This window comes from Girardinichthys multiradiatus, chromosome 15, assembly GCF_021462225.1.
Source record: "Girardinichthys multiradiatus isolate DD_20200921_A chromosome 15, DD_fGirMul_XY1, whole genome shotgun sequence".
NCBI classification, from domain to species: Eukaryota; Metazoa; Chordata; class Actinopteri; order Cyprinodontiformes; family Goodeidae; genus Girardinichthys; species Girardinichthys multiradiatus.
The window spans coordinates 7708228-7720614 of record NC_061808.1 but is presented as its reverse complement, the minus strand read 5'-3'; the positions used below and the strand labels follow the sequence as shown (position 1 = coordinate 7720614).

The 12387-nt window shown below is 43.3% G+C and overlaps 1 protein-coding gene across 5 annotated transcripts in view; it reads left to right on the top strand.

Annotated features, from left to right (window-relative positions):
* LOC124881890 (DNA (cytosine-5)-methyltransferase 3A-like) overlaps positions 1-12387 on the top strand; it is a 71996-nt gene that overhangs the window by 29941 nt on the left and 29668 nt on the right. For 4 of the 5 annotated variants that reach the window (XM_047387784.1, XM_047387785.1, XM_047387783.1 and 1 more), the window contains 3 exons: positions 328-451; positions 1611-1648; positions 1744-1860. The exons of the other annotated variant lie outside the window; for it this stretch is intronic. In XM_047387784.1, coding sequence (XP_047243740.1) covers positions 328-451; positions 1611-1648; positions 1744-1860 — 279 coding nt within the window. The remainder of the gene's footprint in view (positions 1-327; positions 452-1610; positions 1649-1743; positions 1861-12387) is intronic. 5 annotated transcript variants of the gene reach the window in all.

The window sequence follows — 12387 nt, the reverse complement described above, 5'->3', positions numbered from 1 at the left end:
ATATTATCAGCAGTTTGTATCATTTAACATACCCCCAGATATGCTTCATCAGCACTGGTAACAACTTCAATGCCACCCCCTTCTTATTCAGTAGGCTATGTGTGTTAATGGGAGCCCTGCTGGAAATACCTGCTCAGTGTTACCCTAATGAGGTTAGACTAATTGGTATGTGCAGGTATTGCTGTAACCCTTTTGCTTTAGTTAATTTGACTGTATGCATCCTACACATGTGCATGCATGATTTTGTGAATGTGGTTCCCTTTAAATTGTCTAGACAGGGTAGAGTGGCAGTTTTCTCTGACCTCGACTTTGCTCTCTGTTTCTCAGGAGATGGCGGCCTCTGACCCCTGCGCAAACGCCCCCCCAACTCCGCCTGAGGAGCCGGTGCCTTCCCCCTCCTCACAGAAGAAGCGAAGGCGTCGGAAACTAGAGCAAACTGAAAGGAATAAAGGTATAGATTCATTGTGTAGTGATACAGAGTCAAATTACATATCTACCGTTTTATACATGTACAGTGCTATGAAAGTATTTTCCCCCTTTACAGATTTCTTCTGTTTTTGCTATTTGTCACTCTTATTTATCATAGAAGATCAAACACATTTGAATGTCTTACAAAGATAACAAACCTGAAGACAAATGCGGTTTACAAATAATGATCTCATTTATCTGGGGAAAAAGGTTATCCAAAGCAACCTTGCCCCTATGTGAAACAGTAATTGCTCTTTAAACTTAATAACTGGTTTTGCCATCCTATATGACAACAACTGCCCCCAATGTTTGCAATAACTGGCAATAAGGCTTTTATGTTGCTCTTGAGGAATCTTTGCCCACTTCTCTTTGAAGAAATTTTTTAATTTGGCCATTTTTAGAGGGCTTTCAAGTATAACAGCCTGTTTAGGATCATGTCACAGCATTACAATAAGATTAAAGTCCAAACTTTGACTTGACCACTCTAAAACCTTTCATTTTGTTTCGTTTCTTTTGATCCATTCAGGGCTGGATTTTCTGGTGTGCTTTGGTTTATTATTCAGCTTCATAACCTAATTGTGCTTGAGTTTGAGGTTAAAAGCCCGTGGCCAGAAATTCTCCTTCGGGATTTTCTGTTACAGAGCAGAATTCAGGAGTGTAGTTTGCATTTTGAGACCTTTTGGTCTACTTCATGTTGTCAGACAGGTTCTATTCAAGTGATTTCTTAACTTTTCTGGTCTGGCAATAATGGAGCCTGGTTGCAGCTTGTTAAATACATAAAGTGGTTTTTCACAGTTAATTCATGATTTAATATAGGGGACAGTTACTTTTTCCACAGATCTAGGTTGGTTTGTTTTTTGACTTGATTAATGTAATTATCACTTAAAAACAGCAATTTCCTTGCATTAAATTTTATCTGACAAATAGCAAAAACAAGAATTCTGTGTCAGATGTTTCACTTTATTGTGCCTTAACTATGTTTAAGATATGCTTGTCAGCCACATAACACTGATACGTTTCAGGGTGCTGTGATTTCAAATATAGAGGCTTTGACAGAGTGATGAAAAGCATGACTTTCCCTCCTCATTAAACCTCTTGTTAAAATTGGACTAACAGCCCATTTCCTTTTTCCTTTTCTGCAGACGAGCCAGATGAGAGAAACTGCGACTCCCCCAGAGAGGTGGGAAAACGAGTAGCCTCAACACTTTTGCTTATGCTTATTTCTATATGTGAAACTGATGCTGACTGCTGTGATGTTTTTTTGTGGGTGCACAGGGTGAGACTGGTAGGCTCCGTAGGAGGCCAGTCCCCAGAGTGACCTTCCAGGCTGGGGATCCGTACTATATCAGCAGGAGGCAGAAGGAAGAATGGCTCAGCCGCTGGAAGATGGAGGTGGGAGACAAACAGATCCCTGTCTGTGTGAAGATATTGTGCAGTGCCTTGCAGAAGTATTCATCCTGCTTGAACCTTTTCACATTTTGCCACTTTACAACAATAAACGGCTATGTATTTTATGAGACTGACCGACACAATATAGCGCATAGGTGTTAAGCAAAAGGAGAAGGATGAACTGGTTTAACATTTTCTCTACATGCACACCCCCCCATAAAAATCAATAGCCTTTGGAAGTTAATAAATAGAGTCCACCAGTGTATAATATAATCAGAGGTATACTGCAGTGCATATCATCATGGTCTCATTATCCCCACAGTGAAACAAAGTGGTGGTAGTATGATGCTGTGGGGATGCTTGTCATCAGCGAGGCAATGGAACTGGTCAAACTTGATGGCAAGAATGAAACTGGAGTTGAAGTTCATCTTCCAGCAGGACAGCACCTAACTTGCAACCAGTAATACATTGGAAGGGATTAGATCAAAGGTTAATCATGAGTTAGAATGGCCTAAAAAAGACTTGAAAATGTCTGTTTACAGATGGTGTCCATCCCATCTGACTGAGCTTGAGCTATTTTGCAAAGACGAATGGGCAAAATGTTGGTGTCTAGATATGCAAAGCTGAGCTGGTAGAGACATACCCCGAAAGACCTGCAGCTGTAATTGCAGCAAAAGGTGATTCCACAAAGTATTGACTCCTGTGGGCTGAAAACAAACTGCTAAGTTTTTTTCATCTGTAAAAACATTTAAGAATCGTACATCATTTTCCTTCGACTTCACAGTTCTACACTACGTCGTTTTGATCTAACACATAAACACTCAATAAAAAACAAGTAGCATTAATACTTTTGCAAGGTGCTGTATATACACTCAGAGTCTGATTTTAGAGGATCTGTCAGCTCTGGAACATTTTGTAATAAGTGATACTTGGTCTTCTACAGCAACTTGATTGCATCTATTAGCTGTGGTTTGTGTTGTTTTGCACTGCTGAGTAGCCTAGTAAAGGGGAAATCCCTCAACTGTAAAGAAATAAAGTGCATGCTGGGCAGTATCGCAATGAGTGTAATTATTATTTGCAGTTTAATTTCATATGTCCGAGGTTTTAACTCACTATGTGTTATTTCTGCTTAATGTTTACTTCAGAAATAAAAGACGAAAACCAACCTAAATCCTAAAATGTTTGTGTTTTTCTATAAATTTCTGTAGTTAGCCACTGAATTGCACGAAACTCTAAACTGCAACTCTACATTTGCTCCAACCAACTTGAAACAATGCCGCTCCTTTCTGCTGCTGTTCTTACACTATTTCAGCAGCTTCACCATCTGGCATCCACCTGTAAGCTCTCAATCTTAGTTTCTCTAAGGGGGATGTGTAATATCCCTACCCGCAGCTCCCCTAGTCCTAGATTTACTTTAGAAATGATGCAAATAGACTGCCTACACATAATTTGTTCCATGCATTTTTGCTGTTTCTACATATCTGAAGCATTGAAACATCCAACTGTCTTTAAGTAAAATAAAAAAATCTCAAAATCTTCTTTGAATAGAATAAAAAGTCTTGAATGGATATTTTACACAGAACAATCAAAACAAATAAACTAAACTTAAAATGTAACAAGACAATGTGTCATCAAAGCAACTGAGATAAATAGTACAGATACACACAGAATGAGACTGTCTGTCTTCAATGTACTGCCTAAACCTAGGGCCCTACGTAATTAGCTTTTTCCCCCACATTCCATTTTAATGTCGTTTAAATGAAATGTCATTTCTTCTTTTTCTATTTTAGGAAATTCCATATTTTACAAAGTACGCATTCTTTAATCTAAAAAAAATGTATTCAGGTAGTTGTGTGTACAGTTTCATTAGATTTAATTTGTTTTAAAAGTATTGCATGCTCTGAGTTTGTGGTTTACCAACTTACTCAAAAAAATCACACTAAAAATGTTTTTTTTTTAAACAGCAGCCATTTTTTTTTTTGCTCCCCTGGAGTTTCTGGGGCAGTCCTCCCTGCTTCAGCATGAGGTTATCTGGGTTTAACAAACTTGATATAATATTCTAGCAACGTTTCATGTAAAATATGAACACCGTTCACATTTATTTCAAAATCACTGTCTGTTTCAGCACATAACGGTACAAAAAGTCATCAGTTACTGTGCAACTTTCTCTTTTATATTGGCTAGCCTCCTCTGTTTTGATATGCCTTGTTGATAATGCAGCTTGCAGCATGTTTTAATTAAGGTTATAGTTGATCACACAAAACACAGAAAGAGTTGTTATCCTGTTTTATTACCTAAGACCTTTTGTGTTGTAATTATTATTGATTAATGTTATAGCAGGGTGCTGTTCTGGGCTTAGGTTCACTCTCATATGAATGAGACTAAGGTGTGTGGATTGAGTCTGGATTCACTCTATCTGAACTGTAAGGATTGCTGCTATAAAATATGAAGTATGTTGGATGGTTGATCAAAAAATTCTATATTTTCATTAATATTTCTATTTCTAAAAAAGCTTTTTCTATAGTTGATTTACTGCCATATTTAGGCTCTGTGTTTATGGCTAAGTTAAACTTCTATTTTTAATCTAATCCCAATGTCAAGGGAGGACAAACAGATGTTGCGAATTGTTATTTTTCAAGATCATAAAATGGTAACGAGTTTCTCTGATTGCCTGTTCTCTTGTCACTTTTTAAAAAATGTATAAAGCTTGACAAAAATATCTTACGTTAGTGTACAGTTTCTGGCCAATGACTCTCCTTCAAAAACTGTCCGATAAAAAAAGTATTCCCACCTTAGAGACAACTTACATTTTTGCTTTTGTGTCACATTTAAATAATTTACATTATCAAACAATTTCAATATCAGGCAAAAATATCATGAGTAAATACAAAAATCAGTTTCCAAATAATGATTTAATTTATTAATGGGAAAAAAGTTTTAGTTTAGTTTCACAAGCCATGCCCAGACAAGATTACTGCTACACCAGTAGAACCAATACATCACTTACATAGAGCCTGAAAGACAACATGAAGTAGGCTAAAACACCTCAAAAAGCAACATGTCTAAAAGAAATACAAGAACTCTCGCCTCGTCTCGTCGTCTTCCGCTTATCCGGGACCGGGTCGCGGGGGCAGCAGACTCAGCAGAGACGCCCAGACGTCCCTCTCCCCAGACACCTCCTCCAGCTCCTCTGGGTGGAGCCCGAGGCGTTCCCAGGCCAGCCGAGAGACATAGTCCCTCCAGCGTGTCCTGGGCCGTCCCCTGGGCCTCCTCCTGGTGGGACGTGCCTGGAACACCTCCCGAGGAAGGCGTCCAAGAGGCATCCGGTATAGATGCCCGAGCCACCTCAACTGGCTCCTCTCGATGTGGAGGAGCAGCGGCTCTACTCCGAGCCCCTCCCGGATGGCCGAGCTCCTCACCCTATCTCTAAGGGAGTGCCCGGCCACCCTACGGGGGAAGCTCATTTCAGCCGCTTGTATCCGGGATCTCGTTCTTTCAGTCATGACCCAAAGTTCATGGCCATAGGTGAGGGTAGGAACGTAGACCGACCGGTAAATTTAGAGCTTTGCTTTTCGGCTCAGCTTTCTCTTCACCACAACGGACCGGCACAGTGCCCCCCTTACTGCCGCAACCGCACTGATCCGTCTGTCGATCTCCCGCTCCATTTTTCCCCCACTCGTGAACAAGACCCCGAGATACTTAAACTCCTCCACTTGAGGCAGGAACTCCCCTCCAACCTGAAGAGGACAAGCCACCCTTTTCGGTTGAGTACCATGGCCTCGGACTTGGAGGAGCTGATCTTCATCCCAGCCGCTTCACACTCGGAATACAAGAACCCATGAGAAACAAATGGATCAATATCTGTCAGTCTGGAAAGGGTTAGAATATATTTTTAAGGCTGTGGAACTTCAGAACCACCATGAGACCCGTTATCCACAAATGGAGGAAACATGGAACAATGATGAACCTTCCCAGTGGTGGCAGGCCTGCCAAAGTTACACTAACAGCATGTCGGCAGTTCACCCGGGAGCTCACAAAAGACCAACATGTAATGCTCTTTGGGCCTCACTGACCTCAGTCATGGTCACTTTTTGAAAGGCAGTCATCTCATTTCATTCAGAAACTAACACATTTCAGAAAAAGAGATCATACTGACAATCAAAAATGGTGGTTTTAGTGTGTTGTGCAGCTGGACAATGATAAAAAGGCCACCAGCAAATCCATTTCTTAATGGCTCAAATTCAACAACACGAAGGTTCTGTAGTGGCCAAGTCAAAGTCTGAAGTTAAATTTGAATGAGATTCTATGACATGACCTCAAACAGGCTGTTCATTCCCAAAAGTATGGTTAAATTAAAACAATTTTGCAAAGAAGAGCAGGCCAAAACCCTTCCTCAGTGATTTAACAAACTCATTACCTGTTATTGTAAAGGTTGATGCTGCCAAGGGTGGCTCAACCAGCTTTTAGGTTTATGCCTGGTTCACACGGCAGGATTTTTACGTCAATTTTTGCCCCAATCTTCCCCTTCCAACATGCCCTGAATATTGTGATGGCTCTTAAAATAATTTTATGAGATAATCCTGCTGTGCGTGGTGTGTTAAGAGTGATCTGGTCTGCTCAGGTCGGGGATATTCAACATGTTGGATTGTCTTGATCCGTTATCCTATCGAGTGGGGTGTTCCCCGAGGGCAAATGAGCATGCAGCCTGTTGAATCTGACATGTAGCCACTTAGAAAACGAGATGACGGATGTTCGTGTGCAGTGTGTTGTACACACTGTATGATTTTTTTTATCGCTATGTGTGGGGTCTCTCAGGTTTTGAAAATCAACTGACAATTTTAAATTCCTGCCATGTGAACCAGGCATTAAGGACAAATACGTTTATCACTGGGGCCATGTTGTTTTTGGTTATCTTTTCTCCCTAAATAAAAGTCATCATTTGATAAAGTGAGCATACAGGTTAAGACATTAAACGTGTTTTTGTAACAAAACCAGATGATCTTGAAGGTAAGCATGAAGGTAATAAATTCAAAATTCATGGGTTCAAAATTAAACTTGACATATTGACTCAACAGTAAAAACAAAAAAAGATAATCTGGAAACAGACAACTGAAAGCAAGAGAAATCAATTGTTATTTATATAGTGCCAAATTACAAAAATGTCATAACAAGGCAAATGGGCCCAGTTCAGTACCAGATATAGAGGGAACAGACCAGAAAAAAATTAAACACAGATGATCTCAACAAATGTCAAACACAAAACCACAAACCAACCATTTTCCTAGAAAAATCTGTTATTTAACACAAATTTTTTAAATGGCATACATATGTTAAAGTTAAAAATCTGTCATCACTGTACTCCAAACATATTTTATTCACAGAAGAAATCCTGGAGACGTTTGAGTATGGGAGCAAACGTCAGTAGATATAAGAATGCAAGTATATATTGGTGGCTTCAGCAAAAAAAAGAGAGTTCCTGAAAGAGACTGTATGGGGATGTGGTCATGATGGGGGTAGATAAAGTCAATGAGGCAGATATGTGTGAGAGGAAGATATGGAGCCTTAGACTGACTGCTTAAACTGAAACCACAAGTATTTGCTGTTTCCTTTGTCTCCTGTTTGACCCTGTCCTCCAGCGATCCATTTTGGAAGGGCATAAACTTAAAAAATCAGTTTGACATGTGACACAGGACCATAAATAGCCTGTAGCATTAGTTGAAAGTATTACTCTACATTAAATGGCTGTCTAAAAGAATGCAACTCTCCAAACTTAGTGGGATATACAGTACAGACCAAAGGTTTGGACACACTTTCTCATTCAAAGAGTTTTCTTTATTTTCATGACTATGAATATTGTAGCTTCACACTGAAGCCATCAAAACTATGAATTAACGTACATGTGGAATTATATACTGAACAAAAAAGTGTGAAACAACTGAAAATATGTCTTATATTCTAGGTTCTTCAAAGTAGCCACCTTTTGCTTTGATTACTGCTACCCACACTCTTGGCATTCTGTTGATGAGCTTCAGAATCAGAAAAGCTTTATTGCCAAGTACGTTTTTGGACATACAAGGAATTTGTTTTGGCGTAGTCGGTTCAATACAGTACAAATTAAACAGTATAAACATATCTACAATATAATATAAATATATGTGCACAGTTTTAAGTGAGTGAGAGTAAATGTAGAGCAGTATAGGATGCAAGAGCAATACAACAGTGCAGGTGATCATTGTGCAAGTATGGCAGTGCAAGTATGGCAGGAGTCCAAGCTGAGTGTTAATGTAACGCATAGAGTTACAGGTTACAGGTGTCCTGTCAGCAAAAAAGGGGGGGTGTGGGGGAAAGGGAGAATGTCAAGGTGGTTTCCGGGCTTTGTTAACCAGGCTGTTGGCAGATGGGAAAAAACTGTTCTTGTGGCGTGAGGTTTTGGTCCTGCCAGAGGGGAGAGTCTCAAAGAGTCTGTGACCGGGGTGGGAGGGATCAGCCAGAATCTTCCCTGCCCGCTTCAGGGTCCTGGAGGTGTACAGTTCCTAGAGCGACAGTAGACTGCAGCCAATCACCTTCTCAGCAGACCGAATGACACGCCGCAGCCTGCCCTTATCCTTGGCTGTAGCAGCGGCGTACCAGATGGTGATGGAGGAGGTGAGGATGGACTCAATGATGGCTGTGTAGAAGTGCACCATCATAGTCTTTGGCAGGTTGAATTTCTTCAGCTGCCGCAGGAAGAACATCCTCTGCTGGGCTTTCTTGATGAGGGAGCTGATGTTTGGCTCCCACTTGAGATCCTGGGAGATGATGGTTCCCAGGAAGCGGAAAGATTCCACAGTGTCAATTGTGGAGTCACAGAGGGTGATGGGGGCAGGTGGGGCTGGGTTCTGCCTGAAGTCCACAACCATCTCCACTGTCTTTAGAGCGTTGAGCTCAAGGTTGTTCTGGCTGCACCAGTCCAACAGATGGTCGGCCTCCCATCTGTACGCGGACTTGTTACCATCAGAGATGAGTCCGATCAGAGTGGTGTCGTCCGCAAACTTCAGAAGCTTGACAGACTGGTGACTGGAGGTGCAGCTGTTGGTGTACAGGGAGAAGAGCAGAGGAGAGAGAACACAGCCTTGAGGGGAACCGGTGCTGATGGTCAGGGAGTCAGAGACGTGCTTCCCCAGCCTCACGCGCTGCTTCCTGTCAGACAGGAAGTCAGTGATCCACCTGCAGGTGGAGTCGGGCACACTCAGCTGGGAGAGCTTCTCCTGTAGCAGAGCTGGGACGATGGTGTTGAAGGCAGAGCTGAAATCCACAAACAGGATCCTGGCATAGGTTCCTGTGGAGTCCAGGTGCCGGAGGATGAAGTGAAGGGCTAGGTTGACTGCATCATCTACAGACCTGTTGGCTCTGTAGGCAAACTGAAGGGGGTCCAGGAGGGGGTCGGTGATGTCTTTTAGGTGTGAGAGCACAAAGCGCTCAAAGGACTTCATCACCACAGAGGTCAGGGCGAAGGGTCTGAAGTCATTAAGCCCTGTGGTCCTTGGCTTCTTGGGAACAGGGACGATGGTGGAGGACTTGAAGCAGGCTCGCACATGACATGTCTCCAGTGAGGTGTTAAAAATGTCTGTGAAGACTGGAGACAGCTGAACAGCGCAGTGCTTCAGGCTGGCTGGTGAGACAGAATACGGTCCAGCAGCTTTCCGGGGGTTCTGTCTCCTGAAGAGTTTGTTGACGTCCCTCTCCTGGATGGAAAGAGCCGTCCTCGGCGTGGGTAGGGGGCTGGTGGGGGGGAACTTCAGGGTGGGGGTTGGAGGTGCCAAGGCCCCTCTTGAGGTTGGGGAGGTGGGGGTGGTGTATTGTGGCTTGAGGTTGGGGGGTGTCGTGGGGGATGGTTGCAGGACTGTCCCTTTGTCTTTCAAAGCGGCAGTAGAACTCGTTCAGGTCGTTGGCGAGGCGTCGGTCGTTGATGGAGTGGGGGGCTTTCGGCTTGTAGTTGGTGATTTGCTGGAGCCCATTCCAGACAGACGCAGAGTCGTTGGCTGAGAACTGGTTTTGGAGCTTCTCAGAGTACAGTCGTTTGGCCTCTTTCACTGCCTTGCCAAACTTGTACTTCACCTCTCTGTATATGTCTTTGTCCCCACTCCCGAAGGCCTCTTCCTTATCCAGTCTTAACCTTCTGAGTTTGGCTGTGAACCAGGGTTTGTCGTTGTTGTAACTCACCCTGGTGCATGATGGTACACAGCTGTCCTCACAGAAGCTGATGTAGGAAGTCACAGCCTCTGTGTACTCGTCCAGACTGTTGGTAGTAGTCCTGAACACATCCCAGTCTGTACAGCCTAAACACGCCTGGAGATTCTCCACAGCCTCACTGCTCCACTTCCTTGTCGTCCTCACAACAGGTTTGCAGAGCTTTAGTTTCTGCCTGTATGCAGGAATCAGGTGGACCATGATGTGGTCGGATTGGCCCAGTGCAGCACGTGGGACGGCGTGATAAGCATCTCTGATGGTGGTGTAACAGTGATCCAGAATGTTGTCCTCTCTGGTTGGACATTTTATAAACTGTCTATATTTGGGGAGTTCGTGTGTGAGATTACCTTTGTTAAAGATTACTAAGGAGTCCGGGTTGGTCCGCTCCACACTCAGTATCTGGTCGGCGAGCATGCGCTGTGCGACCTGCACGTTAGCTTGCGGTGGGATGTAAACACCGACCAGGATGAACGAAGCGAACTCACGGGTGGAATAGAAAGGCTCACAGTTTATGATGAAGGATTCCAGGTCTGGAGAACAGTGCTGCTGAATCACTGTCACGTCGTTGCACCAACCACTGTTGAGGTAGAAACAGATTCCTCCACCTTTCGCTTTGCAGGAGAGTTCCGTGTCTCTGTCCGCTCTGTAGAGCTGGAATCCTGCCAGCTGCAGCGCAGAGTCCGGTATTAATCCACACAGCCACGTGAACCACAAAACTGCAGATGAATAAAAGTCCCTGTTTTTCCCCAACAGCAGTTGTAGTTCCTCAATTTTGTTGGGAAGTGAGCGCACGTTAGAGAGAAATATTCCAGGTAATGGTGTTCGTAGTCCACGCTGGCGAAGACATACCAGCATCCCAGTCCGTTTCCCTCTTTTCCGGCGTTTCACCGTGTGAACAAAGGTGAGCGCACCTTTGACCAGAATGTCCAAAAATTCCAGAGCAGTAGGCAGAAAAGTGGGAAATAACTCCTCTGGTGTAGTAGCCCTGATGTTCATGAGTTCTTCTCTGGTGAGAGAGCTCCGGGTACCATCACAGAAGACCGTTTTAAAGCAAAAAACTTCAAGAGGTAGTCACCTGAAATGGTTTTCACTTCACAGGTGTGGCCTGTCAGGTTTAATAAGTGGGATTTCAAGCCTTATAAATGGGGTTGGGACCATCAGTTGTGTTGTGCAAGAGGTGGATACAGTACACAGCTGATAGTCCTACTGAATAGACTGTTAGAATTTGTATTACGGCAAGAAAAAAGCAGCTAAGTAAAGAAAAACGAGTGGCCATCATTACTTTAAGAAATGAAGGTCTGTCGGTCCGAACAATTGGGAAAACTTTGAAAGTGTCTCCAAGTGCAGTCACAAAAACCATCAAGCACTATAAAGAAACTGGCTCACATGAGGACCGCCCCAGGAAAGGAAGACCAAGAGTCACCTCTGCTAGGAAACCACTGCTGAGGACAGGCAACAAGCAGAAGAAACTTCTTTGGGCTAAAGAACACAAGGAATGGACATTAGGAAACAGTGGAAATCTGTGCTTTGGTCTGATGAGTCCAAGTTTGAGATCTTTGGTTCCAACCACCGTGTCTTTGTGCGGCGCAGAAGAGGTGAACGGATGGACTCTACATGCCTGGTTCCCACCGTGAAGCATGGAGGAGGAGGTGTGATGGTGTGGGAGTGCTTTCTTGGTGACACTGTTGGGATTTATTCAAAATTGAAGGCATACTGAACCAGCATGGCTACCACAGCATCTTGCAGCGGCATGCTATTCCATCCAGTTTGCGTTTAGTTGGACCATCATTTATTTTTCAACAGGACAATGACCCCAAACACGCCTCCAGGCTGTGTAAGGGCTATTTGACCAAGAAGGAGAGTGATGGGGTGCTGCGCCAGATGACCTGGCCTCCACAGTCACCAGACCTGAACCCAATTGAGATGGTTTGGGGTGAGCTGGACCGTAGAGTGAAGGCAAAAGGGCCAACAAGTGCTAAGCATCTCTGGGAACTCCTTCAAGACTGATGGAAAACCATTTCAGGTGACTGAAGCTCATCAACAGAATGCCAAGAGTGTGCGTAGCAGTAATCAAAGCAAAAGGTGGCTACTTTGAAGAACCTAGAATATAAGACATATTTTCAGTTGTTTCACACTTTTTTGTTCAGTATATAATTCCACATGTGTTAATTCATAGTTTTGATGCCTTCAGTGTGAAGCTACAATATTCATAGTCATGAAAATAAAGAAAACTCTTTGAATGAGAAGGTGTGTCCAAACTTTTGGTCTGTACTGTACATATTGAAAAAACAGACTCCAGTG